Source organism: Harpegnathos saltator, unplaced genomic scaffold (genome assembly GCF_003227715.2).
Source record: "Harpegnathos saltator strain DR-91 unplaced genomic scaffold, Hsal_v8.6 scaffold160, whole genome shotgun sequence".
Lineage (NCBI taxonomy): Eukaryota > Metazoa > Arthropoda > Insecta > Hymenoptera > Formicidae > Harpegnathos > Harpegnathos saltator.
The window spans coordinates 454,765-473,099 of record NW_020229940.1 but is presented as its reverse complement, the minus strand read 5'-3'; the positions used below and the strand labels follow the sequence as shown (position 1 = coordinate 473,099).

Genomic DNA, 18,335 nt, shown 5'->3' with positions numbered 1-18,335 from the left:
TGACGTAATATGTTATACTTGCTTACGTTGCAACTCGTACAGAGTGTTACAAAATGTTTAAATAAAATTTCGTAAAGACTTTAACGACACATACTTATCGCGCGCAGCGTGCACACTGCAGTGCATACTGCAGTGAAAAAGCGTTGCTTTAAAAAAAATATCTTATAACATTTGTTCACAAACTTGCATCATACGCGCAACGCCGCGGCAATATCACAATTGTACAATATATGTTTAATACGTTCATTGCCGTTCACGCGATATCGTGTGATCGCTAACGAGTTTCTATACGGGATAGAATAGCGGCCACAGCGAAACGGCGCGTGATGTTTTATTTTTTAGATAGGCCACTGGGGAAGGAATCGAACTCTCGTGGAGGGGGGATGGCCTCCAGCCATCGTCTGTTGAAAAAAGAAAGAAAAAATAACTTTGGCCACGATACGAAATTCAAATTTTCAGTTTGACAATGAACATGTTAAACGATGTATCGTATCGTTGGTCAGCAGCGATAACTGGAATGGCCATACGATATCACAGTACATCTAGAGCAGTTCTGTCGTGGAAAGTTACTGCAATCGTTTACAACGTTTAGAGTGATGAGTTGGGCCCTTGGTATGACTTTAAAGGAACAAAGTTTTATCCATGCTTATATTATTAAACGAAGCCACCGAAAAGAACGATCAATTGATGATACATTAAAACTGCTGAACAGTGGAATGTTTATTATATTTATTGCCAATTTTTCTTGTACCTTTTACCTGTGTTTATTACTTGTGTAATATCATATACATATTAAAATATTTATCCCTAGTAGCACACTTCATTGGCGTTACATTGGTGTTACATTGGCTACGGTGACATAAATTGGGGTTACATTGGCCCCCAGTGTATTCCAATATACAGCCAATATTGGTTAGATATCTATCAAATTACAAGATATCGCCAATATTGCATAGCATTGTTATACCAATATTGACTTACATTGAGGTTACATCGGCCCAATGTATCCCAATATGCAGCTAATATTGGTTAGATTGGTTAAATTACAATACATTACCAATATTGCATAGCATTGTTATATCAATATTGACTTACATTGGGGTTATATTGGCCAATATTGAGGGCTCAATTTGTAGCCAATATTGGCCCAACAATATGTGCTACTAGAGGATATTTCATATCCATCATCATGACATATTAAATGTTTTTTATTTGATATATATTAGGTATAATTAAGAACTTTATACGTGACATGATCGGGATATTTAAAGAACGTCCAATTTGAGAACTCTTATATATATTATTCTCGTGATATCCTTCTGCCTTCAAAAAACGCACTAGATAATATTCTGATAAATTTATCTTTTAAAAATATCTTTAAGTTATCAGATTCAGAAATAAGATATCTTTTAAAGAGCTTTTTGATAACATTTGTTATACAAGATATATAAAAAGTATCGGAACGGTGAAATATCATAAAAACTTAAGTATTTTCAACTAAGAAAAAATGTTTCAAATAAAAATTGTAGGGCTTCAAAAGATCTATTTACTGACGTAAATATATAAGTTAGACCTTGGGTGACGTCGCCAAGGTCAGGACATTGGTACTAGACTTTTTTGCTCTACTTGGTCTCAAGAATATATTGTTCCAATAGCGGCCTGAATTTGGCTAATTTGATGATTTTGAAATTTTCAAAAATCAGCAAGTTAATAAAAGTTAGGACGCAATTATAAAAATATATTCTTGAGATTAAATAGAGCAGAAAAGTCTAGTACCACTTTTTCTTCCGACAAATAGCGAGATATCGTGAATTAAATATTAAAAAAGTTATAAAGTTTTCCTTAAATATCTCAAAAAATATTAGGCAAATAAAAAAATGTTTCAGACAAAAGTTGTTTAAATTAATTAAAAAAGATAAAAGAAGATGATGTAATAAAAAATTGGGGTTTCCACTTAAGAAAAGTAATGATTCAGTGAATATCTCAAAAGTGGTGCCATTTGTAAACAAAATAGTATAGTTGTCTCGTGTCCCCCTTGAAATCATAAAACTTTTTCTTTTTCCGAAACATTTCTGCTGAATATACTTCGTTGAAGAATTATCGAGCATGCATGCATTCAAAAAAATAGGCATTCTATATACGCGTGGATAGTAATGACGCGTAATGAAGTATATAGTATCAGGTAGTCCTTTACAAATAATATATATCATATTGCGTCTAACTACATGGACTGGAAAAAAACTCGTCTATATAGATTATCTTGGCCCAGACCTTGAAATTTGTCGCAATGGTCAATGGCTATAATTGAATAGACCAAGGGTCGAGTGAGCTGCGAATACCGCCGTGGGAACGCTTCAGTTTAGAGGGGATACTAATAGGACTCGCTCATGATCAAGTTACGACTTGTTTCCTGTTGGTTTATAAGCCATATGATAGATATTATCAAGATTAATATATTTCTCATATTTTGTATCTCTGTAAAAGTCTATATCGCTATGAAAAAAGAGAGAAGTCTATCAAAATATTACAAAAGTTTCCAAAGGTAATCTCAAATTAATTTTAAGAACTGAGAAGCACATAGTACGTTGCTGAAAAATTATAACATAGTTTAACAATATATGCAACGTAACTTGTTGAATTTCTCAAACAAAAACAATTTTCGAAAAAACCTATGAAGTTTCGGGGACGTTTTCAGGTCATGTTGATCTGAAAACGTTTCGTCATAACATTACGCTCCACGATAATATGACGAAATCGATTCCAATTTATATTTTGATGTTATAATTTTGTTTCTTGCATTTACAGTTGTGTGACAGAGTAGTTGACGATACCTGTTCTTTGTAATGTCTGTCGGAAATGTCGCAAGGACAGGAGTTAAAAGCACAAAACTCGTATGTTAACAATTAAAGAAAATTCATTGTTTCCTTATATAAGTCTCTTGTTCTCTTACACAATTAGAACACAATGGTAATACGTATGCACTTTCGTATCATTTCGGCCATACTGCATACTACTTGTCTTATACAAAGACATTTTATACGATTTGTAACATTTGAGTTTAGAGCAGATTTCTCAGTGGCGTAAAAACATCGGATATCCATTTGTTGCGCCATGCTATCGTGATCGGTAACACTTTGAGAAATTAACTCCTTCAATTTTTTGACTTTTGCAATAAACGTAAGATTACAGTTATTTGCAAAATAACTGCAGCAGTCGATTGTAAATAGCACTAATCTTCTGTTATTCGAAATCATACTCTTTTCCTTCCTTCTGTATATACGCATATTTACGCAATATTCTTTTTCCTTCTTTATATTTACGACAGGATTGTTTTGTGTTGAATAAATTATGACAATGATTGAAGAATGTATTTCCGCTGAGGTCAAAGAATATTATATCGACGTTTATTTTCACGATTCCGCTATTCAATTCGCTTAGAAAAATGTTCCTTCAAACGTTTTGTTATGCCGCGAGATAAAACTAATTTGTATGCTTAGTCACGCGGTTGTAAATAATAGATATAGATATGACCTGCAGTTACGTGTTACCCGGACGTGTTGCCCAGACAATGCATTCGTGCGAATCTTATATTTAAAACTAATTATAAACGAGCAACATCTTCCAATATCTTCTCCTTTTCCCGAAAACAGATTGACGTTAATAAAATAGTTATACTACCTTGGTAAAAAAAGACTGTACAACATTTGAGAGATTACTATCGAATTACAGGAACCCCAGTGATTACATTTACGAAATATAAAAGATAGATGATCATAAATTATTTACATTACAATACTTGATTATCAAGACTATAAATTTATATGCATCACAAGTAAAGTCCGTAATGTAAGATGCATCAATGATTATACATATATTTGTAATGCTTTTAATTGTTAGTATAATATTACGCGTATAGATTTATCTCAATTTGGATCAATAATCAAACTATGAATATAAAAATCTATACCCAAGCCACGCAATGCAAATAAATTTTACAACAACTATAGATAATGGATATTTCATATAAAAAACAGAAGGAACTTTTTTGTGTTATGCATATATATGTATTTCATCACATTGCAGACTTTACCCGTGTGTGTGTGTGTGTGTGTGTGTGTGTGTGTGTGTTTGTAGAGTAGATAATATGAGACGTCGAGCAAATTACACTACATCTTTAAAAGTTCTGTGTACTTTTAAGATCGAACATATTTCTCTCGTCTTTATTCTTTCCAACGGCACACATCATAAGGTGTGTTGGTATAAATTAATTTTCGTTATAGAAATCTACAAGAGTATACATTGCGATTTTCTCGAATACTGACTAACTCTACGAACACACTAATCGACAATAAGTGTGATGTAAGAGATGCACTGCAATCTACGTATGTAATTGATATTTACATCATGATCAATGTACATTTTCTGTATAAGCTTTTACAATGGTTTGATGATTGGATTGAATAATTTTTCGAACACTACAGAATCACAATTGCTGAAAATATTACAGCGGCTGTTTCTTTTCTCTTTAAGTAAAAATTCTCAGGATATTTCGAGGTTCTCGGAGAATAAAATATTCTATAGATGCGCATCTCTTGACTACGCGTTATTTCTGCGGGTTTTATTCTTTCTGTTAAAAATGGAAGAACTAGTGTTAGATGACTTCAAATTCAAAGCGACTCGCGCGCATTCTACGTACGCGATAACGCGCCGCATGCCCTCGGTCTCTGACAGCAACAGAGACTACGCAATCTTGCCGCGGGGCCCGCCGGCTCTTCCGATCACCGTTCCTCGACACCTTCACTGCCGTTAGTTTCTTGCTGTGGTCTTGCAATCTGGTACGTGATGAGATATTCGGGATACGCTTGTTCGCCTCTGTAGACGACATATTCAGGAAATACCAAACCACCCTGCGACGGTTTGCCCATCACGCTATGATGTCCGGGAGGCGCGTGTGCCATTTTCATCGCCGAGAATTGTAGAAACGATTTGCCAAGCGTAACTCTACATAGTAGCAAATGCCTAAAAATTTAAAATCACAAAATGGTATATCGTCATCAGTCTTATCGGTAAGTAGTCTTATCGGAAGGAGGATTTATTGTTTTCTTAAAGAAACAATAAATAAAATATACAAGTGCATGAGTGCGTTGATGAATCTAGTCTTAACGATAAGAATTATTGAATTATTCACGAACTTTTTCATATTTTACTATCTTATTGTATTGGGTTGTGTGGAAAATAATATCGGTTTTTTCGAATAGATCATTCTGTCATTTTACTTTTTTAAGTAATTAAACTCATCCTAAACCAGAAGATCATGTTACATTTTTACAACGTACATTTTTCGAACTTCATTTTAAAAAAAAGTTGTTTTGGAATCTATCAAGTTGTTTTTGTTTGGCGTCGCATCAAAAATGGAAAACCAACGTGAGCTTTTTGTCACATTTTTTTTTTTTATTACCGTAAAGGCAGTAATGCAGCGCAAGCAAGAAAAAAAATTGTGTGCCGCGTGTGGAGAGGATGTGTTGACTGAACGTCAGTGTTAGAAAATTGGTTTGCGAAATTTCGTTCTGGGAATTTCGACTTTAAAGATGCACCGCGTTCTGAAAGACCAGTTGAAGCTGATGAAGACCAAATAAAGGCATTAGTGGACACAAATCGTCATTTGACAACACGAGAAATTGCTAAGAGATTGAATTTATCGAATTCGATCGTGCATGAGCATTTGTCACAATTTTGTTTCGTTTCAAAGCTCGATATTTGGGTTCCACACGTTCTCAAAGAAAGAGATTTGATTCGTCGCATTACCATCTGCGATTTACTGTTGAAACGTAAGGTAAACGTAAGGAAAATAATCCATTTCTGAAGAGTCTCATAACTGGAGATAAAAAATGGATTGTATACAACAATATTAAACGCAAAAGATCATGGAGCAGCAGACGTAATGAACCAGGTCAAAGCACATCGAAAGCTGATATCCATCAAAAGAAGGTGATGGCTCTTTGTTTGATGGATGGATTGGAGAGGAATGTTTTTTTTTTCGAGCTGCTACTAAACAACCAAACGATTGATTCGAATGTGTATTGTCATGAATTGGACAAATCGAATGATTCTATCAAGCAGAAGAGACCAGAATTGACGAACAGAAAAGGTATGTTTCATCGTGACAACGCCAAATCTTATAATACAAGTTAATAACTCGCCAGAAGCTGTTAGCGCTCTTGGATGGAATTTACTACCACAATCACCATATTCACCTGATCTGGTACCATCACTTGTTTCACTTGTGGTCACTGCAAAATCCTTTGGATGATAAAAATTTCGATTCAAATGAAGGTGTCAAAAACCAATTAATTCAGTTTTTTGCCAATAAGGACTAGAAATTCTACGAGCGTGGAATCATATTATTACTTTAAAGATGGGGCAAAATGGTCAATACTTAATAGAATAAAATTTTTCTTTCTATTAAAAATATCGTCTTTCATTTTCATGCAAAATTCACCGAAATTACTTTCCGAACAATACCCAATAAAAGCGGCTCTCGCGCATACTAAACATTTTTAACACTTCATTGACGACGAATGCTCTTTTACAAACCTATGACAAATGTAACAGCTTCTATCTTTGTGTGCGGGACATCCAGTGCCACCGCATATACCATAGACATATTGATTGCTTTTGCTACTGTGTTCCGCGAAATATATACCAGCGCCGAACATTCCACCGATATATGCGTGTCGTTCGTCGAAACCCTTCTGCACAATAGCATTGATGAATGGACTACCATGGAACAGCATTCTCTCGTTCGCTTGCGGTACTGCCGAGCTAGGAGCATTTCTAAGCCCTGTACTGGGAGAAGCCGGGGCGGCAGCACCGACTTCTTCGGCCACTTCTTGCCTTCTGTGAGCGTAACGCTCCCATAATTTGCGGTTCTGAACTTTCTGTATCTGCGAAAAAAATTGATATTTAAAAAAATTTTGTTATAATGAGGCAACTTGTGAATATAAAAGACAATTAGAACATTCAGTCATAACAACTTAGCGAGAGAAAAGAAAAAAGGAAGAAAGGAAGGAAGGAAGGAAGGAAGGAAGGAAGGAAAAAAAAAAGGATAGAAGAAAAATTATGAAAACAACATTCAATTATAATCTTCTATCTAAATCACGTACTCTGACTATATTGTATCGTGAAAAGATACCGCCAGAATGACCGTTGTCTCTGTGTTGCCTGATAGTACTTTGCATCTCCTCTTCAACGGCCAAAAACTCTTTATCTTCAGCTAATAAATCCACCAGCAGTGTGCCTGGATTTATAGAAGGTTGCCAAAGAGAGCCCGCCGCCGTGTTTAACAGCTTGTCCATGCCTTTGATCAGCTTATGTCTGTAACCATAAGCCGACACTCCGACTTGTTTCAAATCTTCGTGACCCATTTCTGCCAATATATCCAACGTGATTTGCTCGCGTTCGAACAATTCGAGCAAGTGTTCCAGACCGAGACTTTGCAAAAAACCGGCGACAGTGGTGATGGAACCGTTGTGTTCCTTACACAGTTCTTTGGATTCTTTTTCGGAACATGATTCACTCGGTGGCATTGGACTTAGACACGACGTCGGACGTGCCAATGGTACACACAAGATCATAGCTGCGCCGGATGGCATGATGACTGTTTCTTGAGTGAGAGGCGGTGGTGGTGTGACTGGAACTACACATAATCATAATGATATAAATCAAATGATGTGCGATAATTCTATAAAATTATGTATACATGATAGTATGTGAGTACATTATATTATGCTACTAACCTACATCATCATCACACGTTATCTATGATATTTCACACAGATGGATTGTACAATAAACTGTACAATAAAATTTAATTTTTTTATTTATTTTATGTTTTAAATTTTCATCTGCCACACACACACACACACACACACACACACACACACACACACACAAAGTTAAACGTTTTTAAAAGTTTAAAAAGTTCAAGTCACAAATTCTTACCGGATACGATACTAGGTGGTCTACTAGTGACAGAACTGCCGCCGGTACTGCTGACCATGTTACCAGATGGTACCGATGGGACGACTTGTTGAGAAGCCATAGCATCTTGCAGTAAACACCTTACATCGTCCGCACTAGCTAGGTCCACCGGACTTTGCCCTTCCTGATTTTTCAGAAAAGGATCGGCGCCATGGGCGAGCAGAAGAGCACACAGTTGCGTTCGACCTTTCTGCGCGGCTTCATGAAGCGGTGTAAATCCCCATTTATCAGTCGCATTCACTACAGTGTTGTATTTAATGAGCAAGGCTGCAATGTCCAGATGACCGTAACTTGATGCGTTATGCAGAGGGATAAGACCGCCTTTATCTTGTGCGTTTACGTCCGCTCCGCGTTCGAGTAAGAATTCAGCTACTTCCAGGTTATTGTATCCCGCTTAAAAAAAGCATAATATATACGTTATACAAGTGCAAAATATTCATGACATGACAACAAAATCTCTCTCTACATGTTGACCGATAAATGCTTAGAACTTGGCATTATCAAAGTAATACAATTGTATAATAACCTGCTAAAAAAGAAACATAAGAGGACGTGATGAAAGTATTTAAATATATATAATCAACATATACACTGAAAAAAAAAAAAAATTACCAGTATGCACTTATCTATAGAGAGAAAAAGATAGAGAGAGAGGAAGAGAAAGGGAAGAAAAAAGAGAAAGAGTGAGGGGTGAGGGATAAGGAGAGAAGGAGGGGAAGGGAGGGAGGGAGGGAGGGAGGGAGGGAGGGAGGGAGAGAGAGAGAGAGAGAGAGAGAGAGGGGCAGAAAGAGAGAAATAATTACCAGCTAAATGTAACGGAGTACTATTGCGCCCTTGCGCATCGCGGCAATTAATGTTATCCTGTGTAACTAATCTCTGGACTCTAGCTAAATTTCCTTTCTTTGCTGCATCGAGAAGGGCGCTATTTCCGCGCAGCAGATCCGCTACGTCTTGGTCACCATCTCTTACTAAATCCAACGGCGTTGCGCCATCTCGATTCTTCTTCGTGGCATCTGCTCCGTGTCTCAAGAGCAACCGAACTATTTCGTACTTTCCCTTTGCGGCGGCCTCGTGAAGCGGTGTGAATTTCCATAAATCGGCAACGTTCACTGATGCGCCATGCTTCACCAATAACTCCGTAACTTCATAATGTCCATAAGAGCAAGCATTGTGAAGAGGAACCAACCCACTGTTTTGTTGAAACGAATATAATTTACAATGTTATAACAATATGTATATCAAGAGAAAGCCAAACAATTAACAAAAAAGATGAATATTAAATTACAATATGTACATCCCCATCCATTGTGGCAAATCTGAATAAATCTTGTAATGAAATAATTACAACTTATATTTTATATGTAAAGTAAAAAAGTTTTATATGTAAAGAAGGAAGTGCAATTTCTCTTTGCTTATTGGTTTCATAAATTATCATAGATTCTTAGGAAGATAAAAGTATGTAAAGCAATATAATATGGTTGAACAATACTAATATAGTACAATATATATAATACCGTGGAAAGGTAATACATGTGTATATATATATATATATATATATATATCGTCAATCACCCTTTATCTTTGGCATGTACATCTGCGCCATGTGCTAATAGATACTCCACAACCGGCACTCTGTTAAAACCCGCTGCAAAGTGTAGCGGTGTTGAATGCCTTCCATCCAAATCGCGGCAATTCACGGCATGTGGATTGGCTTGCAAGATTCTTTCTACTGCGGCGAGATCACCCGATTTACTCGCCTCTAACAATTGCGCCTCTACGTCGTCAGTACCGTTCGGCGGATCTAAACAAAATCCGAAGATAAAAATTACTCTCTTTTAAAAGATTTTAAAAGAGAGTAACTATAGTTGCTGAAGATGGTCCCAAGTTAGGACCGAAAGGTTCAAAAATTGTGTATTTCTATATGTTAATATTATTTACGCGTTTATCTGTGTTTTGGCTCTTATTAGCCCGATGTCTATTGTTTTAACTTGAAAAATAAATAAACTCTTTCCAAATAAACATTGAGTAATATTAAATCATATAAAAATCATATAATTTACCTTGCAATATCTTCAATACGTTTTCAGCGGCGATCTGAGCCGCGGTGTACCCTTGAAGTGACACTATCGAAGGATCGACATTGTACAACAGGAGTATTCTGCAGGCCTGCACGTTATCCTCTCTAACGCACCTAGCAAGCACGCAATTAATTGACAATTTATGCGCCAAAAGTATCCAAATTGAATCACTCAATTCCTTAGCAACGTAAACGAGAGCGAAAAGAGTGATTTTCTAGAACAAAGATACCTGTGCAATGCAGTTTGGCCTAAACCATCTAACGCGTTGACTTTTGCATTATGTCGCAGTAATATGTCCATCGCATCGTAATGCGAATGATCAGTCGCTACGTGAAGCGGCGTAAGGAAGTCCTTATTTTTCTCGTTCATGGCAGCATTCTTTCTAATCAAAGCCTCGATAACTTGCTTCCTTTTCGGATAAGGTGACGCCACTGCGCAATGCAACGGTGTGTCTCCGGTGTAAGGATGTTTGAAGTTAACGACTTCTTGAGACAGATATTTTTTTAACTTTGTAAGATCTGCCTGTCTGCAGGCGTCCAATAGGCAGTGGCCTTTATATTCGTCTGTAATTTGTATGCATGCGTAAGACAATAATATGAGTTGAATGTTTTGTGGCACGAGTCGAATAAAATAAAAAAAAAAAAAAAAAAAAAAACGGAAGCCCAGTGCGTGTATGTACAGGTTGACTTTAGGTAAAACTCACAGGCTAGTCTTTCTTGTAATTCGAGCGTTGGTGCAACGTCGATGGCGCTTTTACTATGGCAGTTTAATTGCATCGGATCAGCACCCTCACTTAATAGCAAAGAACAGACCTCTGCTCTAGATTTACTCGCAGCTTCATGCAATGGAGTAAACGTCCAAAGATCGCTGGCATTGACGGCGGCACCGTGTTTTAAGAGCGCTTCAGTCACTTCGAAATGACCATACGAGCAGGCATTGTGAAGGGGTACGAGACCTCTGCAAGAGTTGAATAAGTCTTTAGAATGCAACAAACATTGGAATTTAAATCGGATCTCGAGATGGCGAGAGCAAACAAAAAATTTGTGCTTTATTGCAGACTTCATCTCTATTATGCATGCATACAGAGAATAACGAATATGACGAAGGAAACTTGGGTAAAGTTTTCAAGATGCGTACTATTTCATTCTTGCTCGAGATCTGATTATCAATCTGATTAAATCTGATTGGAAAACTTTCGTATGTGCGAACCCTTTATCTTTTGCGTGTACGTCCGCGCCGTTTTGAAGAAGGATCTGTACAACTCTGGATCTGTTATATCCAGCTGCTAGATGCAAAGGCGTAGATCTTCTGCCATCACTAGCGTGACAATTGACATTTAGCGGATTCAATAGTTGCAACAGTCGTTCTTCATTTCCGGATCGAGCAGCTTCTAAAAGCTCGTCTTTCCTATACTCTCCTGTTAGAACTGGCTTAGTGGCGGGATCAGCCAGTTCTAACGCTGTTTTTCCTTCTGTATTCCTAATGTTTACATCTGCTCCATGCTGTAGCAGAGCAATACATACGTCTATTTTACCCTGTCAAGTATAATGAAAATGCAAAAATTAGATACCATTTCCATCTCTAACCATCTTGGAAAATAATATCAGTAGTGGAATTACATAGATAAATGCATGTGTTTTATGGCTAAATAAGCACCTTGATAGCTGCCTCATGCAGAGGTGTATAATTCCAATTATCCCTCGTATTTGGGCTTGCTCCTGCTTCCAAGAGTAATCTCACAACATCAGAATGCCCAAAGGAACATGCATTATGCAGTGGATGTAGACCACCGTCGTCACGTGCTTGAATTGATGCACCAGCGGATAAAAGAAATTCTACAACCTCCTTTCTACCATATCCTATAAAATAAACATTTTCTTATTGATGCCTCTTTCTTTCATAATTATGCACAGAGAAACAGTTTATCAATTTCAATATACTTGACATTTGCTGCTGATTTTATGACAACTTAACATCACATGCTATAAGTACATACAAGTACATATATACACTATAGCTCTCTACAAAAGTACAAAATTGTTACTTTATTAATAAGGGATATAACATGGAGTGGAAGTCGTGTTTATCGAATTAGTTGAATTAGAAGCTCTTAACAAGAAAGAATACATATACTTAAATAATAAACTTTCAAATAATGTATAAACAGCACAATATTAAATTCTAAAAGATAAAGATATCCAGAACTGATTATGTACAGTACAATTTCACTGTCTTTAATTGTTTTTTTATTGGACAAGTATCTAAATATTATAGAGACTTTGCTAAACTTTTTTCAATAATAATCACTGCACATTAATGAGAGTGTCGTTATTAGTGACTGAATCAGCTGACGAACTGGTACAAATGGCATGATAAGTTTGTATCAGCAATCAGCTGCAAAGAAAACATTTGCTCATTTATTTCAATTTAATTTGCAGCTACAGATGTCACGAAAGCTCTAATATAGCATGAGAGCGAGCCGGAAATAATCAGCTCAAGCACGAAATATCGCGTTGTGAACAACAACACATAGCATAGGAGCGTAGGAGTTCAAGAGCCAGGAGACGAGCTAAGAGAAGCTCTCGAATTGAACTTACCAGCTGCGAAGTGCAGAGGAGTAGACTTGCGGCCTGCGGTGTCGCGGGCGTTTACTGTCTTCGGAGTGACCAGTGCCTTTACCTTGGTTAGATCACCGGTCTTGCAGGCTTCAAAGAGTTCACGAAGCGGATCACCACCGCCACCGCCACCGCCACCACTACCACTACCACCACCGCCACCGCCGCCGCCGCCGCCGCCGCTGTTGCTGTTGCTGTTGCTGCCGCTGCCACCGCCACCGCCGCCACCGCCACAGCCGCTGCCGCCACCGCCGCCGCCGCCGCCCCCGCTACTGCCACTGCCTCCGCCACCACCGCCGCCGCTTCCACCGCCGCCCGTACCAATGCCTGTGCCCGGCAGCGAGTCTGCGTTCGTCAGCGTCGACCTGCGTCCTGCCATTTTTTTTCACATCGCCATTTTCATGCTGTTGCACTATCCGACGATAGAAATTCCGACGTGTTTAAAATAAACACATACACATTTCACGCAGCCACAGCACGCACGAGTCCAAGCTAGTTCGACGACACATGCAGATACAGGACGGACATATGAACGGACGGACGGAAGAATGGGTTGCTAGGGAAGATTAGCTACAGTGGCGGCATTCCGCGTCTTTCACGAAAACGAGACTCAAAGACAGAAGGTAACAAAGATGCACGATCGTTGGTATAGGTAGCTGTACTCTCTTTGTCGGTTTGTTAAAGGCAATTTCGTTTCATTACCGACGAAAGATCCTCAAATAATTGAGGAACTCTGACATTACCGATACTACAGAAATGGGAAATATGTTTGTCAATTAATCGACATAAAAAAAGAATTTTGAAATATTTTCTTTTTTTGATCAATCGACAATTTAGCTTCCACATCATTAATCGATGTTTGATGTTTGATTCTTTCCTCGACATTATAAATTGGAGCTATGGAAAATTTGTTTTATTTAAGGAAAATAAGATACACATATATGAAAATAAAATGCTTAACGATTTAACATTTAACGCTTTGATTATTTTTCAACTAATATCAAAAAGATTTCCTTCGGGAGGTAATACTGGACTATTAATTGTAGATAATGTGAAAAATTAAATACAATCGAACATAATTATAATTATTTAATGCTTTATTTTTTATTTAAATTACTTGTTCCCTTTCAAAAATTTGCATTTCCATATCTGTTATTTACTAGTGTTTAAGAGATTTATATAAGAGGATACACCGTTTTTATTTAAAATATGTTTTGTATTCAACTTTTATTGGATAATTGATTTACATTGTTGATTGTATAGATATATATTATATATACACCCACATACATACAATATATATATATATATCTCAGTTGTATGTAACTAAGTTGTATGTTCATGTTCAGATTCATGTTCATCATGCTTCTTTGCTTTATACATCCCTTTCATCATACAAGTAAGTAAATAAAAACCTTTTTCACATTCTTGTGTAATATTGTTCTCTAAAAAAATAAAATGAACAAATATAATTAGAGATGTATTAAGAAATATAGGCTTCTCTCTCTCTCTCTCTCTCTCTCTCTCTCTCTCTCTCTCTCTCTCTCTCTCTCTATATATATATATATATTTCTATATTTTTAATAGAAATATCTTTTTTACTCACTTTTTATTTCTTTCACGCATTTATGTACAGTCGTGTGCATTTTGCCTAGCATCGGATCATTAGCAAATTTTGTATTCATTTGTGTATGAATTTTAGTCTCGTTGATGTCTGATCCTTCCATCTGACGCAATCGAGAAAACAAATCGAAAGGAATAGTAAAATATTGACTTACCTGAATTCTTAACAGAATTCTGAACTTGTATTCTTCACATATAAAATTACAGTCTGTATACAGGGTGTCTTAAAAATACCGGATAACTTTGCAGGATCAACTTTTCTGAAAAATGTTAAATGAAAAACTTTAAATACATCAGTTATAGAAAATCGAGCAACGGACTTGATGGTGACCTTGAATTTGACCTTGACCTTGACCATGACCTTCAAGGTTATTTGGAAGTCAACTTGCGTTTTTTAAATGGGAACCCTTATTTCTTATTACACTGTTTTTTTTTTACTAATTAATTTGAACAACTTTTGTCTAAAACATTTTTTTATTTGCCTAATATTTTTTTTAGCTATTGTAATAACTTGATATAACTTGATAACTTTTTCTTATTTAACTTACAATATCTCGTTAACTAGTTGTCGGAAGAAAAAGTGGTACTAGACTTTCTTGCTTTATTTAGTTTTAAGAATATATTGTTACAATAGTGTCCCGATTTTTGTTAATTTGATGATTTTGAAATTTCTAAAAGTCAGTAAGTTAACAAAAGTCAGGGTATTGTAACAATATATTCTTGAGGCCAAATAAAGCAGGAGAGTCTGGTACTACTTTTTCTTCCGACAAATAGTTAGCGAGATATCGTAAGTTGAATATCGAAAAAGTTATCAATTTTTCCTCAAATATCTCAAAAAATATTAGGCAAATAAAATATGTTTTAGACAAAAGTTGTTTAAATTAATTGGTAGAAAAAAAACAGTATAATAAAAAATAAGGGTTCCCATTTAAAAACGCAAGTTGACCTCCAAATGACATTGAAGGTCATGGCCAAGGTCAAATTCAAGGTCACCGTCAAGTCTGTTACTCGATTTTCTACAACTTCTGTATTTAAAGTTTTTGATGAAAACTTTATCCTGCAAAGTTATCCGAGAGTTCCGGTATTTTTAAGACACCCTGTATAAAAGCTTACAAAACCCTGTTTTTTTAACAAACATTCCAAGAGGCAACCATTTTTTCTATTCTTCTCTTCGTTTTCGGGCTTAGTGTATTCTTCATTCATTATTTCAGGCTCTGTGTATAGGTCAACTGAAAAATTGTAACATAGCCAGAGAACATGTTATGTTATAGCTTAATTTACAATAAATACGAAAGTACTCGTATTATTGATTTTGGAAATAATTGTTATTATTGAATAGTTGTTATCTTCTTAAGAAGAAGCTATCAGATTTCATTCTACAATTAAACAATTTCAAAATTGGTTTAAAAACTCCAGAGTGATAAGAAGTGCGGGAAATTATAGAAGCGATGTAATTGTAGCTTACGTATTGTCATGTTAAATTGAGTCAGGCAGATATCGATAGGACGATCGTTGTCTTCCTCAGAAAGCATATGTTTCAACTTGTTCTGTATAGCTTCAACTGAGCTAAAAGTCTGACATATATGTGTAGTTTCATTTTATATAATATATGATATGTACAATTTATTATAAATACGGACGAGTAAATAATACTTACATAAAGTACCAAGATACAGGCGCAGAACACGACAGCTTTCATTTTGCTAAGATTATTCTCCTGTTGTTGGACTGAAATACAAGTACAGTATAGAATTCTATTTACTTGAGAACTGAGTATTTATACGTGTTGCAAATGTAAAATGCAAAATAGGTTAAAGATGCAAGATCATGAGTTACATAAATATTATAAGCCCTGCATAAAACATATCATCGATAACGATAAGCCGACGCTATTGTGTCACACATTCTGTTGAAAGGTCGAGGTCTTGAATGAATTCTTTTGTTCGTCATCTTGCTTGTGGAATTTGTCTCGTTAGAAATTATTTCGATATACAAAACTCTGAGAGTAATATTAAATTAAATTTATTTATTAAATAGTTTTATTTCATTCATTTCTTTGCGAGTTGTATCGTGATCTGCCAACATAAGAAAAAGTGAAATGTACATAAAGATTTACCTTTTATTTATTTCTTTTTATTATTAGATTATATCCTAGTCTTACTAATAACTGAATAATAGGCATCTTAGTGCAGACGATCATTAATAATTGTATAAACAAACGAAAAAACGAATATTTTCAAATATGTTTATCTTCAAATGTGTTTATCTATATAGAAGATAGTGTTATGTATGTGGATGTGTGTGCACTGTAGATCTTCTTCATGATCTGATCAACGATATATAACTTTTCTCAGTTAGAAATAATTCGATGAAAAGACATTATTAGGTCATTAAGTATGAAATGATTTCGAATAAAAAAAGTTTGGTTTATTATATCTCAAACTGGAAATAGTACAATTAATCAAAGTATGGGCCCAAACTACTGACATAATTTTGCCATCTTAACGGTAACTTATTTATAGCAGCAGCGAAAAAGCCTGAAGAGCGAGTGACGATGAAATTGCGAAAGGCGTTTGCCACAGGTTGTTGAGAATTGAATATTTTTCTGTGCAAAAAGTATAGTCTAGCGCCTGGAAGTTGTAGTCAGTTGGTGCAAGATTTGATAAATACGGTGAATGACACAGAATTTCCAAATCCAGCTCCTATAGTTTGAGCAGCGTTGTTTGTGCGACATGTGATCGAATGTTATTTTGTAAGAGGATTGGCCTGTCTCTATTGATCAATCTCGGCTGCTTAATCGCAAGCATCCATTATCATTTTGTCCAGTTGATTACAGTAGACATCCGCTATAATCGATTGACCAGTAGTCTGTTCTTTTTAGCTGCACTGCGGAACTAGTGCAATAAGTTAGAATAAGACAACTATATTTTTTCTCACTTTAACTTATTGCACCAGTTCAGTAGTGCAGTTAAAAAGAACAGATCACAGGTTTCATGAAGCTGTACCTAGACAGCACCGGACATCCACTAGATGTACGTTTCACGTCCGATTTACGTCCGTGGACATAAATTGGACGTAACAAGGATGTCCTTATTGGACATCGGACCTGTAGGACGTCCGATGTACGTCCATCGGACGCCCTATGTCCGAAGTTGTGACAAACGTACGTCCTATGGACATCTTTTGTAAAAAAAATGGACATATAACGGACGTCCAGTGGATATCCGTATGCTGTCTGGGATATTTGTGACACACGTGTGCACATCTGTCAAAAAGTTTGCGCAAACTAACAGCTTACCACTTAAACAGTATTACTAACCTAAGAATTAAAACTATGTCGTCTAGAGATTTTCGTTGATACCAATCTTGTCTCCGCCATTTTTCGGGAAATTGTCGCGTTACCATAGAAGTTTAATAAAAGTCACTTTAATGAAATAATAACGTTAACAAGAAAGATAATAAATTTGTCTGATAGCTTAGAGGCTGTATTGAAGTTATGAATAAAAACTACCATCAAATTTTACACAAAGATGGTACATAAAAAAGAAATATCTGTTTTATTAAATAACATTGCAATCATTTTCCAAGCATAATTTTTTTCTCTCTCTTTCTAAAATTTTATTGATTAGAAATTGATTTATCTTGATATATGCTATTAATGATCATATCTCGGATTCGTCCCACTCTTCTCCAATCGCTTCAAGCACATCCAGTTCGTATTGTTCTTTTATATCCATTTTTTATAAATAACGAACAAAATATTTACAAAATTATTAAAAAATGCACTGATGATCGTGTTTTATTTTTCGCGCTCTTCCTAAATTCGATATTTGATTGGCTGAGTTGTTGCGATTGCCGGTTACCGTCACCAAGAAATTAAAAGTTGGGCAACTCTCTTTTAGCAACCGCAACTATCTCTTAAGCCAGCGGCATACGGTGCTTATTTTCGTGCTGGATTGCTTGCTGGATGAAAATATTG

The 18,335-nt window shown here is 36.0% G+C and overlaps 2 protein-coding genes across 2 annotated transcripts; both read right to left on the bottom strand.

Annotated features, from left to right (window-relative positions):
- Positions 1-2,896: 2,896 nt before the first annotated feature.
- On the bottom strand, positions 2,897-13,112 carry Tnks (tankyrase). Its single transcript, XM_025296874.1, has 13 exons — positions 13,061-13,112; positions 12,716-12,880; positions 11,775-11,977; positions 11,328-11,653; positions 10,822-11,075; positions 10,348-10,681; positions 10,101-10,231; positions 9,613-9,841; positions 8,844-9,229; positions 8,002-8,433; positions 7,164-7,696; positions 6,595-6,944; positions 2,897-5,019 (listed from the first exon to the last, which is right to left on the bottom strand). The coding sequence occupies exons 1-13, from the start codon at positions 13,110-13,112 to the stop codon at positions 4,779-4,781; spliced, it is 3,636 nt and encodes a 1,211-aa protein (XP_025152659.1). The 3' UTR covers positions 2,897-4,778.
- Positions 13,113-13,928: 816 nt separating this feature from the next.
- On the bottom strand, positions 13,929-16,118 carry LOC105188434 (pheromone-binding protein Gp-9-like). Its single transcript, XM_011149881.3, has 5 exons — positions 16,014-16,118; positions 15,822-15,930; positions 15,470-15,585; positions 14,340-14,460; positions 13,929-14,178 (listed from the first exon to the last, which is right to left on the bottom strand). Exons 1-5 carry the CDS (start codon positions 16,053-16,055, stop codon positions 14,060-14,062), a joined length of 507 nt encoding a protein of 168 aa, XP_011148183.1. The 5' UTR covers positions 16,056-16,118; the 3' UTR covers positions 13,929-14,059.
- Positions 16,119-18,335: the final 2,217 nt, after the last annotated feature.